This window comes from Gouania willdenowi, chromosome 5 (assembly GCF_900634775.1).
Source record: "Gouania willdenowi chromosome 5, fGouWil2.1, whole genome shotgun sequence".
Lineage (NCBI taxonomy): Eukaryota > Metazoa > Chordata > Actinopteri > Blenniiformes > Gobiesocidae > Gouania > Gouania willdenowi.
The window spans coordinates 34,857,815-34,876,350 of record NC_041048.1 but is presented as its reverse complement, the minus strand read 5'-3'; the positions used below and the strand labels follow the sequence as shown (position 1 = coordinate 34,876,350).

Sequence of the window (18,536 nt, the reverse complement as noted above, 5' to 3'; positions counted from 1 at the left end):
CGCGCCATGAAAACCCTCTATTATCTGCAATTTCTTTGTTTTATTCTATCATTCATTATTTAACAATGTAAGTTACGGCCCGATTATTTCTGTTGATCTTAGACCTGTTTATTCATTTATGTTATTATGTTGTTGTTGTTGGTTTTTTTTTTTTTTTTTAATTATTTATTAATTCATGTTTTAGGGTGTGGACTTTTGTATTGTTGTGAAAACACGAGTTATGTTCTTGCCTCTCAAAATTTTAATTAAACATCATCTGTTTTATTTACTGAAATAAGGAGGATTATTTCTTTGTAAAATTGTGTTGCTTATTTTGCTGAGCTTAAAGTTTAATGTGATTCTGCCATGACTGTAAAGTTTAATAATGAATTCACTTATTTTTGTGGAATGGATTGTGTAACTCCATGTAGGTGTCCAAACAGCGTTTACGCAGGGGTCCCACAAAGCCAGAAGTGGCTCCACAGTGACACCAGTATTATATACCTTGCCTGTGTGATCCCGCCCCCAGCTGGGGGAGAGAGAGCTGGTTCATGGGCTAACGGATCCCATCGCAGTGTGCCTGTTGGAGGAGCCCACCCGCTCCGCTCAGCTCCTCTCCTCTCCTCTCCGTACCGCACCGCAGTATGCATGTTTGCCAGGGAATCCCAGAAGCGCTCACGTCCCAGCAGCGAAGCTCATCGGCCGGACACCGAGGACAACACTAGTATTAATGACAGCGATAGTACTCTTAAAGTAAGTGGATGTGTCCGGCAGCAGAGCCAGGAGTGAGCGCAGGATCCGAGCTGTAGAACAGGAACACAGACTGTCCGTGGACAATCATGCATGTGCTCTTCTGGGGCTTGGGGTTCCTGCTATTCCCTTATTTATTGACTGTGGTCGCATCTACGGAGAGATTGCTTCTGAAACCGCGCACAGGTGAAGTATGCCACTCTGTCCTCTTTGCTGCATGTCTTGATTCAGTAGTTTTCTAAGTGCAGTCAGAGAATGAATGAGTTTCGAGTGCAGCTATTAAAGCACATGACGGCTCTGCGCTCCCAGATGCGTAAAAGTTGAATGACGCGCTGCCACAAAACCACTGAAATGTTTATTTATGTATTTTTTCTTCTCATGCCCCATTGTTGCATGCAGCAGCTGTGGCGGAAACCATTGACAAGCTTCTGACTGAACTGTGCTGTCTCTAATCCACAGTGACACAGGAGCACGGTGCTTATGAGATCGTGACGCCGGTGCGCATGAATGAAGCCGGTGACTATTTTCCAACCAACGTGCACTTCCAGAGGAAGCGACGAAGTTTGGACGTGGGCACAGCAGACAACACTAGCACAGAGCACTGGGCCTCCCCTAACATCCACTACAGGATATCTGCCTTTGGACAGAGCTACCACCTCAACCTGACGCAGGATTCGGGATTTCTTGCTCCTCTCTACACTGTGACGATACTTGGAGTACCCCGAGGAGATAACATAACGGATTTTGCAACGGATGGGGAGAGGGAAAGGAAGGAGGAGGAGGAGGAGGAGGAGGAGGACACGGAGTTGAGGCATTGCTTTTATAAAGGACACGTAAACGCGCACGCAGAGCACTCAGCGGTCATCAGTTTGTGCGCCGGTTTGGTGAGTCTTTACGCACAAGTTTAGACCTCACCGGCCTGGTGATGGTGGGTTTAGTTTAGATAACTTTGGATTATTTTACTTTAGGTAAAGCAACAACCTGTCCAGCCTGACACTTTGTAAAGAGTGAAACTATTACACATTAAGCCTCATCAGAATGTCAACTGGTGGCTAGGGCTGCACGATATGAACCAAAACTCATATCTCGATATTTTTCCTCAAAATGGCAATATACGATATATATCTCAATAATTTTAATTCAAATGAAGTCTGACCAGAAGGATCACTCAGGGTTAAATTTGCTGATGAAAAATGTCACACAAGCACATTTATTAACAAACAGCTTTAAAAAATGTGCCACTTTTGGCTTTTTCTTTTATAAAGGACAGGACGTGTGAGTGAGTTCTGTAGTGTGGCTTGTTTGGGGGAAGGTCTGGGTTAGGACGCACTCAGAAATCTATCTAACTGTGCTTTTTAATGCTGTTCTGAGAAGTATTGAAAGCAGTGACTCCTAAAACACATGTTTTAAAACAAAACAAGCTATATTATATATATTGATGTAGACAATATTGTAATTTTCTATATCGCCAAAACACAACATGCAATATCTCGTCAATTTTGATATATCGGTCAGGCCAACTGGTGGCTTGTGGGCCATATCTGGCCCCAGGTTTACAGCAAAACTGGGGGTCCATCACCCACCTCCTTGGGGAAAAAAAACCCAAAGCCATACGGCAGTGGTTCCCAAACTTCTCACAGTCCCGTACTCCTTCAGACATTTAACCTGAAGCCATGCACTCCTGCACAGTTAAAACATAATAATGTAATGGTTACAATGTAGCCCTACATTGAAATGTGTTTTATCTTTCCTGTTGAAGAATAATATATAAATATAGCCGCAAGCGGCGATAAACGGCTCTCGCCTTTGCCGCGCCGCTTTCGCCGTGCTGCCTTCACAAAATTGCACCGCCTTCGGCAATTTGCGCGCCTTTGCTTCAATGCGCTGTCTCAAGTTCATACAAAGACATAATATAACAGTGGATTTTATACTATCAATGCATTAATATTGATTTGTTTAGACAGAATTGTAGTATGGAGATATAAACTTAGACATATATATGATTTTTGTTGTTGTTCTAACGCATCCAAGAACAATGCTGGAGTTGTAGTTCTAGTTGTAGTAATAGTAATAGTAGCTCCAGGAGGAGTGTGTTAAAGTTTGAGCTGACGATTTTCAAGATTTGGCCAATTTCCTGTTAACACAAAATGGAGAGAATCTCAATACAAAATAACACAATAAAAAGTAAAGCAATGAGCTGGTTTAGGGCCGGGGGTTTAACAATTGATTCACATTTGACACAAATCGGAGTTTGTATGTGCAACTGGGAGGATTTTCTAAAAATGTTTTTTTGCCATTTTTGCTTAAAATTCACGGCTCCGCCCTGCAAACACCGTAAAAGTTATCAAAAATCCATGGCTAACTTTTGGTGTCCCACTTCTCTAGATGATCTCTAGCGATTTTGAACCCCGTCAGTGAAACGCCCTGGGAGAAATACGTTACAATACAACATGAGCGAAAATAGCAATTTTGCAATTTTTTATTCAAGATTCTGGACTTCCTGTGTGTTTTTTGGCGTGGTCTGAATATGATTTTTTACTCCTATGTCAGTTTTCATGATTCTACGATGAATTATTTGTTTTGGCAATTCCTATCTTGTAATGCATTTTTGGTGTACTTGGGGGCGCTGGCGCATCAGATTTTTGCATTTTTTAAATCGGAAATAGCCATAAATTAGAGAAGCGCGCGATTGAATTTTGTTTAAATTTTTGAGACTCTACATAATGGTTCAGTGGGTGAAAAGTAGTTGAGTTGGTTCCGACACCGGGAAACAAAGAAGAAAAACAGAAATAATATTCCAGCACAATAACAATGTTTCCCCCTTTTTGAGTACCATGCACTATACATTTTCTGAAAGCGTGGGTGCATGCCTGCAACATGACAAGGGTCCCTGGTCACTGACGGGCATGTGGTGTTTGAATAGGCTCCGCCCCTTCCCTCGTAGTGTGGCCACTACGAGAGCAAGAGGCCCTTCGCCAGCTCGTGGTGCTCGGGCCTAACACGAAGGGCCTAATTAAAATAATAATAATAATAATAATAATAATCTGTAAACACACAAGAAAACATCTTATTCAGAATTATCACTCAATTTATTTAATTAATTAGCTTACTGGCATTTTCAGTGAGAAACAATATATTTTCTTGTGGAAAAAGAAATCTACCAAATGTTTGACACCGGTAGAAGGTAGTTTTACAGAGGCCAGTGTGTAATTTGTGGCAATAAATGGAGGCTTCTGACTACTGGTCTATTTATATTCTAGTTTCCAATGTTGTCACGCTGATTTGAAAAAAAATTCACGTACTATTTGACAATTTGCGTACCCCACTTTGGGAACCTAGGTCCTAGAAGTCACTCCTCCCCATGATCATTAGAGCAAACTACACAATCTTAATGTAAAATCAAATTTGAAGCAGATCTGTCAGTTCTTGTGCTAATGTGGGACACTGTGTGTGGAACTAAGGGTTGTACTTGTACCCTTTCACCTACTTGGGTTTCCAGCTAAGTTTACCAACCAAACTTAAGTTTTAGTCAGTTACCCATTTGCACACGATGTTCATCTGAAACAAATAATGTTCTTTTTCACCTACTTTTTAACAGAATCTTACACCAGTTGTAGAAAGAGTTTTGCTCACTTTGTTACTTTGGAAAATTACTTATTAGCTTCTGAAACATACAGCCTACAATAGACTGTACAGGTGATGAAAGGTAAAATGTGTACTTTTGGAAGGAAGTTCAATGTTAGATTATAATCTATTACTGTTGACACACTGTTCATTTTATTTCGTTGGATTATTTTCTATTTTTTTATGATGGCATCTGGTGAAATGATTGGAGTCTTTGGTCCATTTGTGCTAATAATCACTGTTGTACAACCCAAATTACTTTCACCTGAATCAATTAATTCATCCATCACTTAACATGTCCAACACACAGATGCAGATGATCAGTCACACAGTTATTCACTTCTTTGGCAAGTTTAGGTCAAATAGCTTCAATCGGAAGTAGATGGTTTGGACTGAAACTGGAGATCTTTCAGTAAACTGATGCATGATTAGAAAAACAAACTGTGCATGGAAAGACCATGGCCAGTTGACAAGGGCGGAATGTGTCAGTCCGTCTGTCTGTTCTGCTTTGTTAAAATGCGAGGAACCCAATCCTGAGTGTAAACAGAGTGTCTCTCACTTCCACGCGTCTTTTCCTAATCATCGATGACGTCTTCATGCACGCGAGTGCACCAAGATTATGGCGGGTACTTACGTCACCAAGAATGGGTCCAGCAGCTCCCAGGCCTGCCGAAACATGAGTTTTGACACAAGGCATTGAGTGCATTCAGAGTTTAGACATAGAAAAGCCCAGTACTGTGACATATATGAGTTAGAAAATGAGTTTCTTACTAAAATGACAAATCAAAGCTAAAAGGCTTCAGATGTTTAGCTCAGCATGGCTTTGGGGAGCTTATGTGACATTTATGGAGCAGTGCTTGTTATTTATCCAAGATCTCTGAGGACACATTTATTTTAAACGAGGCAAATGCATCTTTTTATTGCATTATGTGTGTGACTAGAATAAGAGCCTTGTTTTTTCCACTGAGGAATTTGTTGGAAGGTTCCCCCTTTTTGCCTTGTTAGCTCCACAGGTCAAAAGTGCAGAGACTTGCACAGTATTATAAATGTTCTGATAAAAGGAAACAGCTTATAATACACACACACTACCCTCGCATGTTTCTGCACATGCATTCAAATCAGGGTGTTTACCTTGTCCTGGACGTAATTGTAGCAAGCCTTCATCGACAAAATGAGCCGAGCTTGGCAGTAACTTATCCGTAACATCGTAGACCTCCAAAGTTACCAATCTTTCTCAACATGCCATGTTAAGTCCCAATGAGAAGGCCTTCTGCACCATCACCACAGACATGGAGTCTCCATGTTTTTGTAATAGAATCACTGCTTTCCCCAGCATTCTCTTTTATGACTGTCTCACTATATGCATGCAAATGCACTTCTTTTATTATGAAAAGCCGTTTGTGTTTTTGTGCCTTCGGTCATGATGAGAAAACAAGCAGAATGAAGTTGCGTTGCATCAGATGTAGAGTTTCCACAGTTTTTTGGCTTGTATGACTGTGATGTTGAAGAAGCTGATTTAAAGTCGCTGAGTGTTTGCCCTGCTACAAATTAGTGGCTTGTCAAGTTGTAGCATGCCTTGTGTCCTTTGAAAAAAGTCTGAATCAGGTCCAGCATCCAAGACCATGGACAGAATTTGTGAGTAGGATGGTCGGATGAATAGATGGATTGATGGGTTGTTGAAAGCTGTCATGTTTTCTCCATTGATGGCACATCAAAAAGTATCTTTAAATGATCAAACCACAAAAATCACTTCTAAAATATCTAACCTTGACCCAGTCTTGTGTTTGAGTGACAGCAGTTGACTTTGAAGAAAACATTGTGTAACAAAATGTAGGGTTCTTCCTTGCTTCCCTAATTAGAGGTAGCATCATTTACGATCATTAGAGGCCATGGAAACTATCTGTTGTTGTTTTTCTTTCTTCCAGCTTGGCACTTTCAGGTCACCAGAAGGGGAGTACTTTGTGGAGCCCCTGCACAGCTACCAAGGAGAACACTATGAAGAGGAACACACAAAACCTCATATTGTATACAGAAAGACTGCACCCAAGAAGAACACAACAGGGGAGACCTCAGCCTGTGACACGTCAGGTATGGCCAATGTTAGCCAATGTACTGAATTAGAGCACGTTATGTCCTCCAAAGCGAGGCCTTTCTTTAATTAAAGAGGCGCTAAATAGATTTTTGATCAGATTTGTGCCACCTAGAGGTACGATTTCCACTCTACCGGAAGTCCACATTGGGCCTATAACAGTATGGCTGATTATGCATTTAAACAACTTGGAAATCAGCATTTCCAAGTTTAAAATTCTGATCTCTGTCTTCAAAGTGTTCCACATGGAAATATATCCCAAACATGGCTGACGAGATATAGTATTTACAATAAAGACATTTTGTGGCCTTCCAATGCACTTTACGGAAGTCGAAAAATCCAAAGTTCTGAATTGTGTGCGTTATTTGCGCTCTTTCCACACAATCGCACTCCCCGCCCTCTCCACACCCACTGCTAAAGCTGCAGCCACGAGTTCTAGCCCAATGTCGATCATTTATTTTTGATCATGAGAATGCATTTGTTTTTCTGTTTCCTATGGCGATAAAAGTAAATTTGAAGTGAATTGAAATGGTAAATGAACTTGATTCATATAGTGCTTTATTATAAGGTATTCCCAAAGCGTTTCACAACATCAGCTCATTCACCCATGCTCACACCAATGGGACTGAGCTGCCATTCAAGGCGCGAGTCGACCATTGGGAGCAACTTAACTCATTCAGTCTCAGCCATTTTCAGATTTTCTACCCCCCCTCAGTGCCAGCCGTTTTTGAGCATTTTGACTTATTTTAAAGACCCACAGAATATTTTCTACTATGACTATCTGATTCTGAAAGATTGAAGCCTCTACTTTCATCAAAAAAAAGTAATTTCTTTCTGGCTCGTTTTGTTCTTTTGTCATCAGCCGTTGAATAGAGCAAGTTTTACACAAATCTTCAGTTTCAGAGCAAAAAGCTGAGAAAACAGGCTTTTTGTAAAAAATACCCTGTCAGTGACTTTATAGCTATTTTTTTGCTTTAGTGACAACTCTAACATCTGAACATTGTTTCCTTATATAAAACAAAACAAAAAACACTGAGACTGGGCTTTTGATGGCAAAATTATTATTATTTTGCTATCTATGTCAGAGTTGAATAGATTTCTTACTGTATTTTGGCGTTCCTCCATCTTTCTCTCCCGTCAGCCTGCACACACGCAACTTCCTCGTCCTCCCCGACATACAGAGTGTCACTGCTTGTCCTGTTTTTTTTATTGTTTTATCTCACCATCGCAACACTATCCATGAGTTCCACACATGCTCTGGTCGAGTGTGCGCTGCTGGGAATGTCAACTCTCGTACGTAGCGCCATTTTCTGTCTCATAAACACCTTTCCTCTCTCCCTCTGTGCTCTGCTGAACATGGATGATCTCTCATCCAAAGGTGCACTGCCAGCTCCTACATGTCACTTATTATTTTGCAATCTGGCTCACAGGCTTCTTCCTGCTTTGCTGGGGAGCATCAGTGGCTAATCTCTCATCTAAAGGTGTACTGCTGCCATCATCAGGGTAATCCCTGTGAAAAAACGGACATGACGAGTTATCTCGTCAATGACACTGAGCGTTTGGATTTGAAATGACGGTCATAATGGTACATGAAACCGTAATGGTACATGATCAGGTTGTAGCTGATCCCAATGGACCAGCATGTATTACTAAATGTAAAATGATTGTTAGCATCTTTCATGAGCAAATGTTTTTGAATGCTTGGGAACAACATGCCAACTCCACACAGATGTGTTCCCAGGTTTACCCCATATCCCTCTTGCTTTGTGTCGCTAAAGTGCTAATCACTAACAAAGGGGTCTATTCTCCCGTCTGGATTTAAGCGTAGTTTTTGCATGCCTGAAGTTCTCTCTCCTATGCATATTCTCTGGTCCACGCTCCTGACGCGCCCACTGCGTGTAAGTAGCAAAACCGCGTAGTCTGTCAATGAAGGCGGGTTGAAGAAAAGGAGGCGGTGATGTAATTTTTTTGGGCTTCTAGAAATCACGGAACGTGGAGTTTTCCCAACGCTTGTAAATGTCATTGAAATCTGTGAAAATGATAAAGTTCACTTTGGATTTGAAACGCCTTCATTGATAAACAATATAACAGGTTGATTTGATCAGATCATTGATCAGATTATTGCAGTGTGACTGAGTCACAGTTAAAATATCTTTCAGCTGAGTGATCACAGCTGCTGCTGCCCGATGCACAAATCCGTGTGGCTTCAAATGTAACTAAGTCCATATTTCTAGTGCAATATAATGTTTCACCTTATCGGGGCACTGCACTTATTCCAGGGTTAGAAGCGGAGGAAGGAGGAAAAGAACTTACGCACGCCGGAGAATGCGCGTAAAACAGCCAAAAACAGCGCTGCTACGCGGCTTTTTGGACTTACGCGTATGGGAGAATAAAGCCCATAGTGAATAATATCCTGTGCATTGCCTACAATCAAAGGATCAATGACTGAACCCAAGTAGTGAACCAGTGTTTGGTTTCATGCTTAAGTCCACATGATATATAGTGTTTGCTCTGATGAAGCTTTACAACTCTCACACAGGAAAGAGCATTTGGAAGTTCACCCCAGTATCCTCTCATCTCAGTTTACTTCCTCAACATCCTGTTGACTCTTGCTCTTCCTCTACTTGAGCGATAAGAAAGACGTGGCGATCCTCCATAGTGGACATCTAGTGTCAATCGCATGGGGACGAAGTGACGTCAATGTGTGATGGCCCGTTTATTTATTTATTTATTCTGTTTGGTTATAAGGTCAATGCAGAATTTTGACTCAGCTGTTTTTATTTAATTTACATTAAACCTGAATCTTTATTGGTTTTAATGACCGCTTTTGATCAGGTCATTAATCACATGTAGCTGACAGAGATTCAGCCGTAGCCTGTGGTCCTGCTCTTTGTTAGTCTGGTAAAGTTGGGATGCATCGCAAATAGAGAGAAACTGTGATTTGTTCAGGAAATACAGCGACTCAGCTGTTTTCATTTGCTGTGCCTTGATTGAAATCAGATCAAACCTCCTCAGTGATGTGAGTGCATGCATCCCGATGTTGACGGTGCATGTTTTCTGCATGCACAGCAGCTTTTCTACGTGGCTGGTTGCCAGGTTTACCTAGTTTGAACTCTTTGCCCTCTTCTCTTTCCTCCTCTGAAAGCTTTAAGAGGGGGAAAGAAGAGGCTTGTGTTCATTTGTCAACTCAGTGCTTGCATAAAAATAAACCAAACCGAGGCAAAGCCAGCAGTATTTCTCACTGTCAAATGGCCTATTCACGACATGCAATTCCATCTTTGAACAAACAGCTTTTGCTCCAGTGTCGAGTGTTTGTACTTCCCATCAATGTTGCCTCCCTTGTGTATTTACATATGCTCCATTTCATTTGGCTTTTTGCTGCAGGGCACAAACACAGGCATAAGAGACACAAGCGAACAAGAAGAGCAGTGTCTGGGGTCAGCGCTGAGTCCGATGCTGCCCCTGGCATCCTCTCTGATCTGCAGTCACTGAGCGCCGGGCTGGCCAGCAGTCAATGGCTCAGATCACGGAACGCCAGCACCAGTGCCAGACTCTCAAACGATAGCAATGGTGACTCAGGACCTCACAGGAGATCAAAGCGCTTCCTGTCCTACCCGCGCTTCGTTGAAGTCATGCTGGTGGCTGACAGCAAGATGGTGGAGCATCACGGCAGCAACCTACAGCACTACATCCTCACTCTGATGTCTATCGTAAGTTTGGCTCAGTGTTTCTGCTCGGGTGAAGCCGTTTGGCAGCAACAAAGTTCTAGTCAGCTTTATTGTCGATTCCACTATATGTGCAAGACATGTAGAGAATTGAAATTACTATTCCCTCTTCCCAAATCATTTACAAACACGAAAACACGTCAATGTAAAATATATAATTTATAAAGACAGAACAACAACAACAACACAAGTATTTACAGTTTTCTAGCCTCTATAGCCAAGTGTGTCTATTTCTTTGTGCATATTTCACTGATCAACAATTTGAAAAAAGATTACACTTTTGGACAATAATGAAAGAAATTATTAAAAAGATAAATAAATATCAAATGTATTTTATGATTTTTATCAGATTCTCAGTCTACCATAGGATTTTAAAGAAGGTTGATCTGTTTCTCACTGCTGATCAGTATCTATGATGTGATCGGTTCACACCACGTATCTCCTCGTATGTTGTTGTAAGATGTGTTTTTTTTTAAGTTATTTTGTCATTTTGAGTTTTTTCTCAATTTTCTAATTTTGTTGCTTTGTGTTTTTGTATTTACTTTATGTATTTGTTTTGTTTTGTGTATTATTCTTTCAATTTGTGTGTGTTTATTGTTGTTTTCTGTGGTGCGTTTTTTGGATTCATTAAGTTTGTTTTTGCTGTGTTGTGATTCGATGCGTTTCTTTTAAGTCGTGTGTTTTGTGAGTCGTTTTTGCATTTCTTGTTGTCATATTGTGTCATTTCTGTGTATTTTTTTGTCATTTTGTGTATTCTTGTAATTTTGTATTTTCATGTTGTCTTAAGGTGTGTTTTTTGTGTATTTTTGTCATTTTGAAATTTTTCTCGAACGTTTTGTGTTTGATAATGCTTTGTGTTTTTGTATTCACTTTGTGTATTTTCTTGTTTTGTTTTGTGTGTTATTCTTTCAATTTGTGTGTGTTTAGTGTAGATTTTTGGAATTTGTTTTGGGAGTTTTTAAGTGTGTTTTTGCAGTTGTCATCCTGTGTGATTTTGTGGTTTGTGTTCGTCGTGTGTGTTTTGCAAGTAATTTTGTGCCTTTTTTTGTTGTCATATTCTGTTTTTGGAGTCATTTTTTTGTATTTTTGTGGTTCTTTTGTGTATTTTTCTGTCATTTTGTGCATTTAATGACAGATTAAATAGGGACAGAGATGATCTGAGATGTACCTGCTTAACTTTAGTGCTATCAGTCAATCACAGAAGAGAAAAGGACAGGCCTTGACACACATTAAGACATTATTCAAACAGCCTTGGGGGTGACGTGGTAGCCGCTTCAGGGAGAGACTCTCTGACAGCTTTGATAAATGGAAACAAAACATACCCTCATGTATATCAAGACCACATGAAATACGGTACAAGCTTCTGTGGGTTTTCGGGACAACTGGGCTCAGGGGATGCAAAGATGAACTATATTCTGATCTAGATAAAGGCGGCTCTTTCTTCAGACTGTTGTCAGCTTCTCTGATCAAGGTTCATTGCTTGGTATCTGATGAGAGTGGAGTTGCTACCTTTATTGTTACAGATTGGCCTGGCATTTAGAATCTTATTAACTAAGGTAAGACAGAACCCTAAATAATGATGTGCCCGAAGCAAGCTTTTAGGTGTTATCCGTAGTAGCCATCTTCTTCTGTAAAAAGAACCTGTTTTTAGCACCAAAGTGATTTAAATAGGGCTAGGAAAGTGTAGTAAGTCATAGGAGGGAGGATCAGCAAAGTAGAGCTGGGATGATATAGTTTCGGCCACGTTACGTGTTATCTCAATACTTAGCTGCCGATTTGATATACTTTATATCACATGTGTTAAACTCAAGACCCAGGGGCCAAATCTGGCCTTTTAGAGTGGTGTTTCTCAATCGGGGGGTATGCAATGGCAATAAAGGGGATACTTGAGACAGACAGAAAGGAAAATTAACAAATGAAAGCATTACAATTATAGGGTTTTAAAATATTTATTTTTTGTTAAAAATGATAATATTAAATATTGCCAGCAACTCACAAATCTATAACAAAAACACAAAATAAGAAAAAAGCATACTGACAAATAAAAAGAGCAGACAAACAACAACAAAATACAGAAAATTATATCAAAAACACACACTAGGGGGAGAAAAATACTCTTATCAGCAACACATGAAAGAAAAACACACAGGATCACTACAAAATACATACAAATAACAGAGAAACATACAAAACGAGATAAGAAACAACTAAACAACACCAAAAACACACACACTGAGAGAGAATAATTGAAATAATACCAACAACACACAACATGACACCAAAAACACACAAAATGATGATAGAAATGATCTTGATTAGAACATGAACTGTAAATACAAGAGTCAGTTTTGGTCCCACATCATGAGAGAGATGACAGGAAATGAAAAAAACTTTAGAAATAAATCTATTCAGGAGGCCTAAATCAGTACTGTCAAAGCATCCAATCCTGCGTGCAGGAAATATAAAAATGACAGAGAAAATGATCAAATAATTCAGTTGTAGACATCTCAAAGTGAGCAACTCCACAATATTTTTAGGAGCTTGCATTTTTTTCTTTTTCTATCACATGAATGCAGTATTCTTTTTTATTTCAAACTGTGGAAAGAACTCACAATTGTTCAACAAATATTCCAATTTCTCCAAAACAATTAAAAAAAAATCCTCTAAATTACACAAAAATCAGGAACAAATTCAAGAAGTTTTTAAGTGAATTGAACTGATATTGAAAACTATGACACAATGATGTTAAAGTTTCCCCACCTAAAATCTATGGCCCACTAGAGGTCAAATGAGGCCAATGAGCTAGAATGAGTTTGACACCCTCGCTCCATATTGTGATTTGGGTTTATTGTGATTCTATTGTTTGGTGATTCGATAGTATTAATTATTAAGATTTTAAATTGCTTCTTTTCTTTTCCAAAAACAAGCTGAATCATACACTTCTAGAAACAATATATGAGGCATTCCCTTCAAGGCCAGTATTATTATTATTATTATTATTATTGTTTATTTGTTAATTATTTAATGGGCACTGCAATGAGGTCATGTAAGGTGGGCTTATTATTAAAATGAAGCTATTAGATGATATTTTTAACTAATAATATAGGAAATATTTCATTTTTCTGACTCCCCGTTATTGTACCATGTTAATATAGATGTTCAGTGTTCTGTGTTGTGACAAAAACTTATAATATCTTTGTTCATGTCTGTGTATCTGTATTTCCCATTGAATTTGACAACTTTTCCTTTCTTCCAGGTGTCTTCCATCTACAAAGACCCAAGCATTGGCAATCTGATTAACATTGTAATAGTAAAGTTAGTCATTTTAAACAATGATCAGGTAAGACATCCTTACATCAACAACAAGCAGCCTAACATTTGTTATTATTTGACTGATATTTGTTTTTCTTGTGTCGTAGGATGGTCCCGTCATTTCCTTCAATGCACAGACTACTTTAAAGAACTTCTGCATCTGGCAGCAGAGCCAGAACATCCTGGACGATAACCATCACTCCCATCACGACACGGCCATTCTCATCACCAGGTGCTGGGGGAAAAAAAGCGATAGAGTTTCTTTGCTGCATAGCGTTGGATACTTAAAGTGTTTGAGCGATAGCCTAATCCCACACACTTGATGATGTTTTCTGAGAAATGATTGATCAAAGAGTCAAATCTAGTCCAGATGGCTCAAGAAAAAGAACAGCTTTCTAAGAGTTGACGTGAAAAGAAAAGAATTCCTTTAGGTTAGGAAGCATTCTGTCTTTTTGGAAAACTTCTTGACAAATGATCTGTTTTCTCCATCACAGGCAGGACATTTGCAGAGCCAGGGATAAGTGTGACACCTTGGGTAAGTGGAGTCTTCTTTAGAGTGATCCGATTGGCTAGAGATAAAAACAAAGAATCTGTCACCTTTACGTGCAAATCCTGAAATAAGTGTTTTGTTTTGAAGGACTTGCGGAGTTGGGAACAGTGTGTGATCCATATAGGAGCTGCAGTATTAGCGAGGACAATGGACTCAGCACTGCTTTCACCATCGCCCACGAGCTTGGCCATGTGTAAGTATCGCAGGTTCTGCTGACAGTTTGCCTCAAAGGCTGTTATCACTCCTGGTCATAATGACAGAGTTGGCTTCAGTCCACTGGTACTCAACAGAAGAAATGACTGAAACAATCAACAACCCGACACGATAGAGGGACTTTCAAATCAACACAGCCTCTGTTTTTCCATTTGTCTCTCATGTAATGTAACCTAATCTGTTGAATGCAATCTATTTATTACAAGGGGAATTTGTTCCCATTGGTCATAGTGGTTCCAGAAATAAAGTAGATAAAACATTGACCCTATATCAGATTTACCGAAAAAGCTGCTGGACTTTATAATTCTTTATGAGATAAAGACAATGGCCATGTTCGAAATGTCATACTAAGGTACTACTCATACTACGTTTGACGTCAAAATGAGTATGTAGTGCGTAGTATGAAAAGATAGAGAGAAATACCCGGATGTATACTATATTGGAGCATTTTTTAAGTGGGAACACTAGTCATACTCAACCGCCCCACGATGCATTGCGAGCAAAAGCTAAAAATCAAACATCCCCTTTTCAAAACAAAAGCATCTCTTCTCGTTAGGGGTGTGACGATGCACTCACGAGACGAGACACGATATTGGGTTCACGAAAGCGAGACGAGACGAGATATTAAGAAAACTACAATGACAATACATGACTGGACCAACAGACTTTTATTTAACGGAGTTGCACATTTTTGCAAAAAAAAAGTTTGCTGCTTTTAATAAAATTATTCTTCCACTAAAACTAAAATGTATAAAAGTTAAAATAAATAAAATTATATATTTCGTTCTTTTTTTCAAGTGCAAACAATATTATGTGCAAAACCAAATCAAAGTTCTACTCTGTCAATACAGAGTGCGAATAGTGCAAACGGAGCCTGACCAAGTATGTCAGTAACAACATGCTGCAACTACACAGCCAAGTTCTTTTAACTGTTAATACATTTCTTACACAAATTGAAACAAGAACTAAAATGTACTCCCTCCTCCTCCTCTTCTTTTCATTCTCCTGCTTTATGTTCTGCCAGGCTAGACGTAGCAAAGGTGCATTACTGCCCCCTCAGGTCACAAATAGAATAGAAGTTTGGATAGCTCACAAAATAATAAAAAATCTTGCAAGACAGATTTTTAACATGACAAGAAATCTCGTCGAGTTTAATCTCACATCCTTAGTTCTTGTCTTCATTAGTATTTTAATGCTTTTGTAAATAGGGCTCTTCTGTCTCTGTTTATTTGGATCTCCATTAGCTTTGATTAGCGCCATCGCTACTTCAGTCCACACCCAATACAATTGACTCATTAGTGCAGTACACAATTACACATAACCCATCACACAACAAAGCAAACAATAACTAAAACAATTTACAAAACAAAAACAACATTCATACAGTTACACCTAGTTCCAATTAACAATCAAATGATTGGTTGTCTTGCAAAAAACATTTACAATATATCACTATACATTTACAGGTATTTATCAATATACATATACATTTATAGATCACATAAAACTAATCAAACTTACAGTAATTACTTGTATTCAGTAGCTTTCATATTTAAGCACCAAGAGCTGTTTTGTTCATAAATGCTTTTTCAGTAGTTTTTTTTTTTAATCTAAATTTGTTATTTTCTTAAATAACTTGTCTTGGAAGAGCATTCCATGTCACCATGGCCTTGTACATCACAGTACTTTACATTTTATTTGTCTTTGCTTCAGGTAGAGTGGATCTACCTTCCGTAGCATGCCAAGTTTTATATCCGTGTTCATCAGAATTGAAAGACAATCGTTTAAATAAAACTCCTGGCTGTTGAGTTGCAGAAATTTTCCTATGAGGCAATGAGTCTGTTCCTTACCTTTAACAATAAAAGGCAGTTATGCATTTGATTTATACTGGTTTGATATGGCCAATGCAGTAGACAGTGTGCTCTTGTTTTGAAGTTAACCGGAAGTTTTGTCAGTAGCACAATGGCGGGTTTCCGAAAATCTCCAAAATGATGGAATGAAATGTGTTTCAGTGAGTTTTATGGATCAAATGACCACATGTTGATATTCTACTTGGTCACTTTCTTGCTTAAAATGCTTTCAGAACATTTAAAGGTGGAGAATCAACAGAGATATTTAGCCTCAGTGTGATTCAGGTTTTTTTCGTTGTAGGTTTGAAATGCATCTTGGGAAAATTGGAGGTATACTTCAGTGTGAACGGTCATCATTGGCCATCATCCTAATCATACTTATAGTATATAGTCGACAGTAGGGGTTGAACGACTTCATAATTTTAAAGGTCGACTTTATGTGCATACTAGTTGAGTTGACTTCGACTAATCGATGACATCACCAAGAGCCGAAGCCAAGCCGAGTGGTAGCCGAGTGCCGGTGTTGTGCCAAAATCTCCAAAAAATATGTGACCGCAGGTGGCGACAGTTCCAACCCCTGCGGCTTCTCGGTGGACATTTACTCCTCCTTAAACACGTTTGTAATTCTTCTCCAGTCTGCATTTCTTTAAGGGGGAGTAAATAGTTCCTTAATAACCGCAAAGAGGTTTAGCACTCTTCTTCTCTACCGGTGAGAAGCCGTAGCGGTCACTGATTTTTTCGGGTCACAGACTTTGGCACAACATCGCCAGCCCCTGGGACACGGGACGTGCTATAGAAGGTAAGTAAACCCAGGAACACTGCTGCTTCGCCTACTGTGAGTCTACGGTAACTGTTAAGCCCCGAGGCTTCCTCAGAGCCGGGCGTCTAAACTTTGGGCTGTTTTTTATGGTAGCTTCGGCTTCCTTCACTGAAGCCGGTGTTGTGCCAAAGTCTGCTGTGTTGCACCGCCATCTTGGGCAAATGTCAGGTACTGCGACTAGTCGACGTCACGTAGACAGTCGCGAGACAACACTAAAGTCGACTAATTGACAAGTCTGTTTAACCCCTAGTAGACAGTATATACTAGTGCTCAGAAACGCCCTCAACTTGAGGTATTTTAATTTAAATTACATTATTGTGGCAGATCAAAGATTGATATATAACAAAGTGGCTTTATGAAGTCATTTATTGTTTTTAACAGACTTACACAGATGCAGGCGTAGCCATTTATATTCTGCTGTATTTCAGACTAGTCCCATGGGCTGCTGCCCCCTTTAGTTTAGACCATCAGGGGGAATACTAATGTGTACTTTGGTCAATCTCCAAATAATAGAAAATACAAATTAAATAAAACCTCAGGTCTATATGTAGTGCTATAAAGTTAGCACATCATAAATACTTTTCTGACAACACGGCATGCTTGGAGCATCTTGCAGTTAGCACTGTTTGAGTATTCGTGCTAGCTGCTACGTGTTTAGCATTGAAGTGGTAACGAAGGCTGCAAAAGCTCCGTTGATCGGCAAATTTTTGTGTATAATTTGCACACACCTAGGCTTTTGTTTTCCATCCAGTGTTTTTAAAAGCCAAAATTAACGCAAAAGAAGTTGAAAAGCTCGGCAGCATCCCTTCTTGTAATTTAGTCTGTGCATCAGTATTATGGGTGTACTGGGAACTCTTGAAATGACAAAAGTTCCACGCTGTTTGGAGCGCAAAAATAAAAGCTATTAACGGCGTATTTTTTTTTTGTGCATTATTTTTTCCTGTAATCAATTAATCGCAATTAACGAGTTTAAGTCACAGCCCTAGTATATACTACTGTATATATATATTGCGTTTTTAGTGTATAGTATGGAGTGTGCCATTTCGAACATGGCCAAAGTGCAGGCCTCACTGAAGTAAAAACACTTCTATGCATCCGTTTACAGGACTTTACATCCCACAATGCAATGCGCAAAACTTTTGTGACAATGTCAATAAGAGAGTGTTTACAGCAGGGATCAAATTATTGTCAATTTGTTGATCTATGAAGCCTACACTATGTGCAACCTGAGTCAGCATCTCTAAAGTTCCTGAAATGTTTGCACGCCCCATTCATACTTCATGCATTCGTAGGACCACCAGTCTTAACGTTGGTTTCTTGGTGTCTCAGTAAACCTATTGCAAACGTCCAAAGTCCTGCGTCACACGGAGCCTTCTCCAGTGGAGGCTGTTCCAGTCCATACCAGCCCTCATCACATTGAACACATGCTCTTTCTAACCACGAAACAAAACTTTGGATTGTTCCACGTCCACGTTTATCCGCATCAAGTGGTGACAACACCTCCGCTGAGTGCTTAGCGGCAGGGCTCGGTGTTGTATGGTACCTGTCAGGAGGGGAGCTTAGTAGCAGGCAGTGTGATGCCGTACCTGTCCACACACATCCCACAGCATCTGCATTACACGCC

The 18,536-nt window shown here is 39.6% G+C and overlaps 1 protein-coding gene across 3 annotated transcripts in view; it reads left to right on the top strand.

The window, feature by feature from the left end:
• Positions 1-567: 567 nt before the first annotated feature.
• The window catches only part of adamts9 (ADAM metallopeptidase with thrombospondin type 1 motif, 9), a 101,977-nt gene continuing 84,008 nt past the window's right edge, over positions 568-18,536 (top strand). For 2 of the 3 annotated variants that reach the window (XR_003674068.1, XM_028446396.1), the window contains exons 1-8: positions 568-915; positions 1,189-1,613; positions 6,279-6,441; positions 9,827-10,152; positions 13,424-13,507; positions 13,587-13,711; positions 13,974-14,014; positions 14,117-14,222. Coding sequence is in view for 2 of the 3 variants with exons in the window: in XM_028446396.1 (XP_028302197.1) it covers positions 819-915; positions 1,189-1,613; positions 6,279-6,441; positions 9,827-10,152; positions 13,424-13,507; positions 13,587-13,711; positions 13,974-14,014; positions 14,117-14,222 (1,367 nt within the window). In the remaining variant the exon portion in view is untranslated. The remainder of the gene's footprint in view (positions 916-1,188; positions 1,614-6,278; positions 6,442-9,826; positions 10,153-13,423; positions 13,508-13,586; positions 13,712-13,973; positions 14,015-14,116; positions 14,223-18,536) is intronic. The other variant, XM_028446397.1, reaches the window with a different exon arrangement.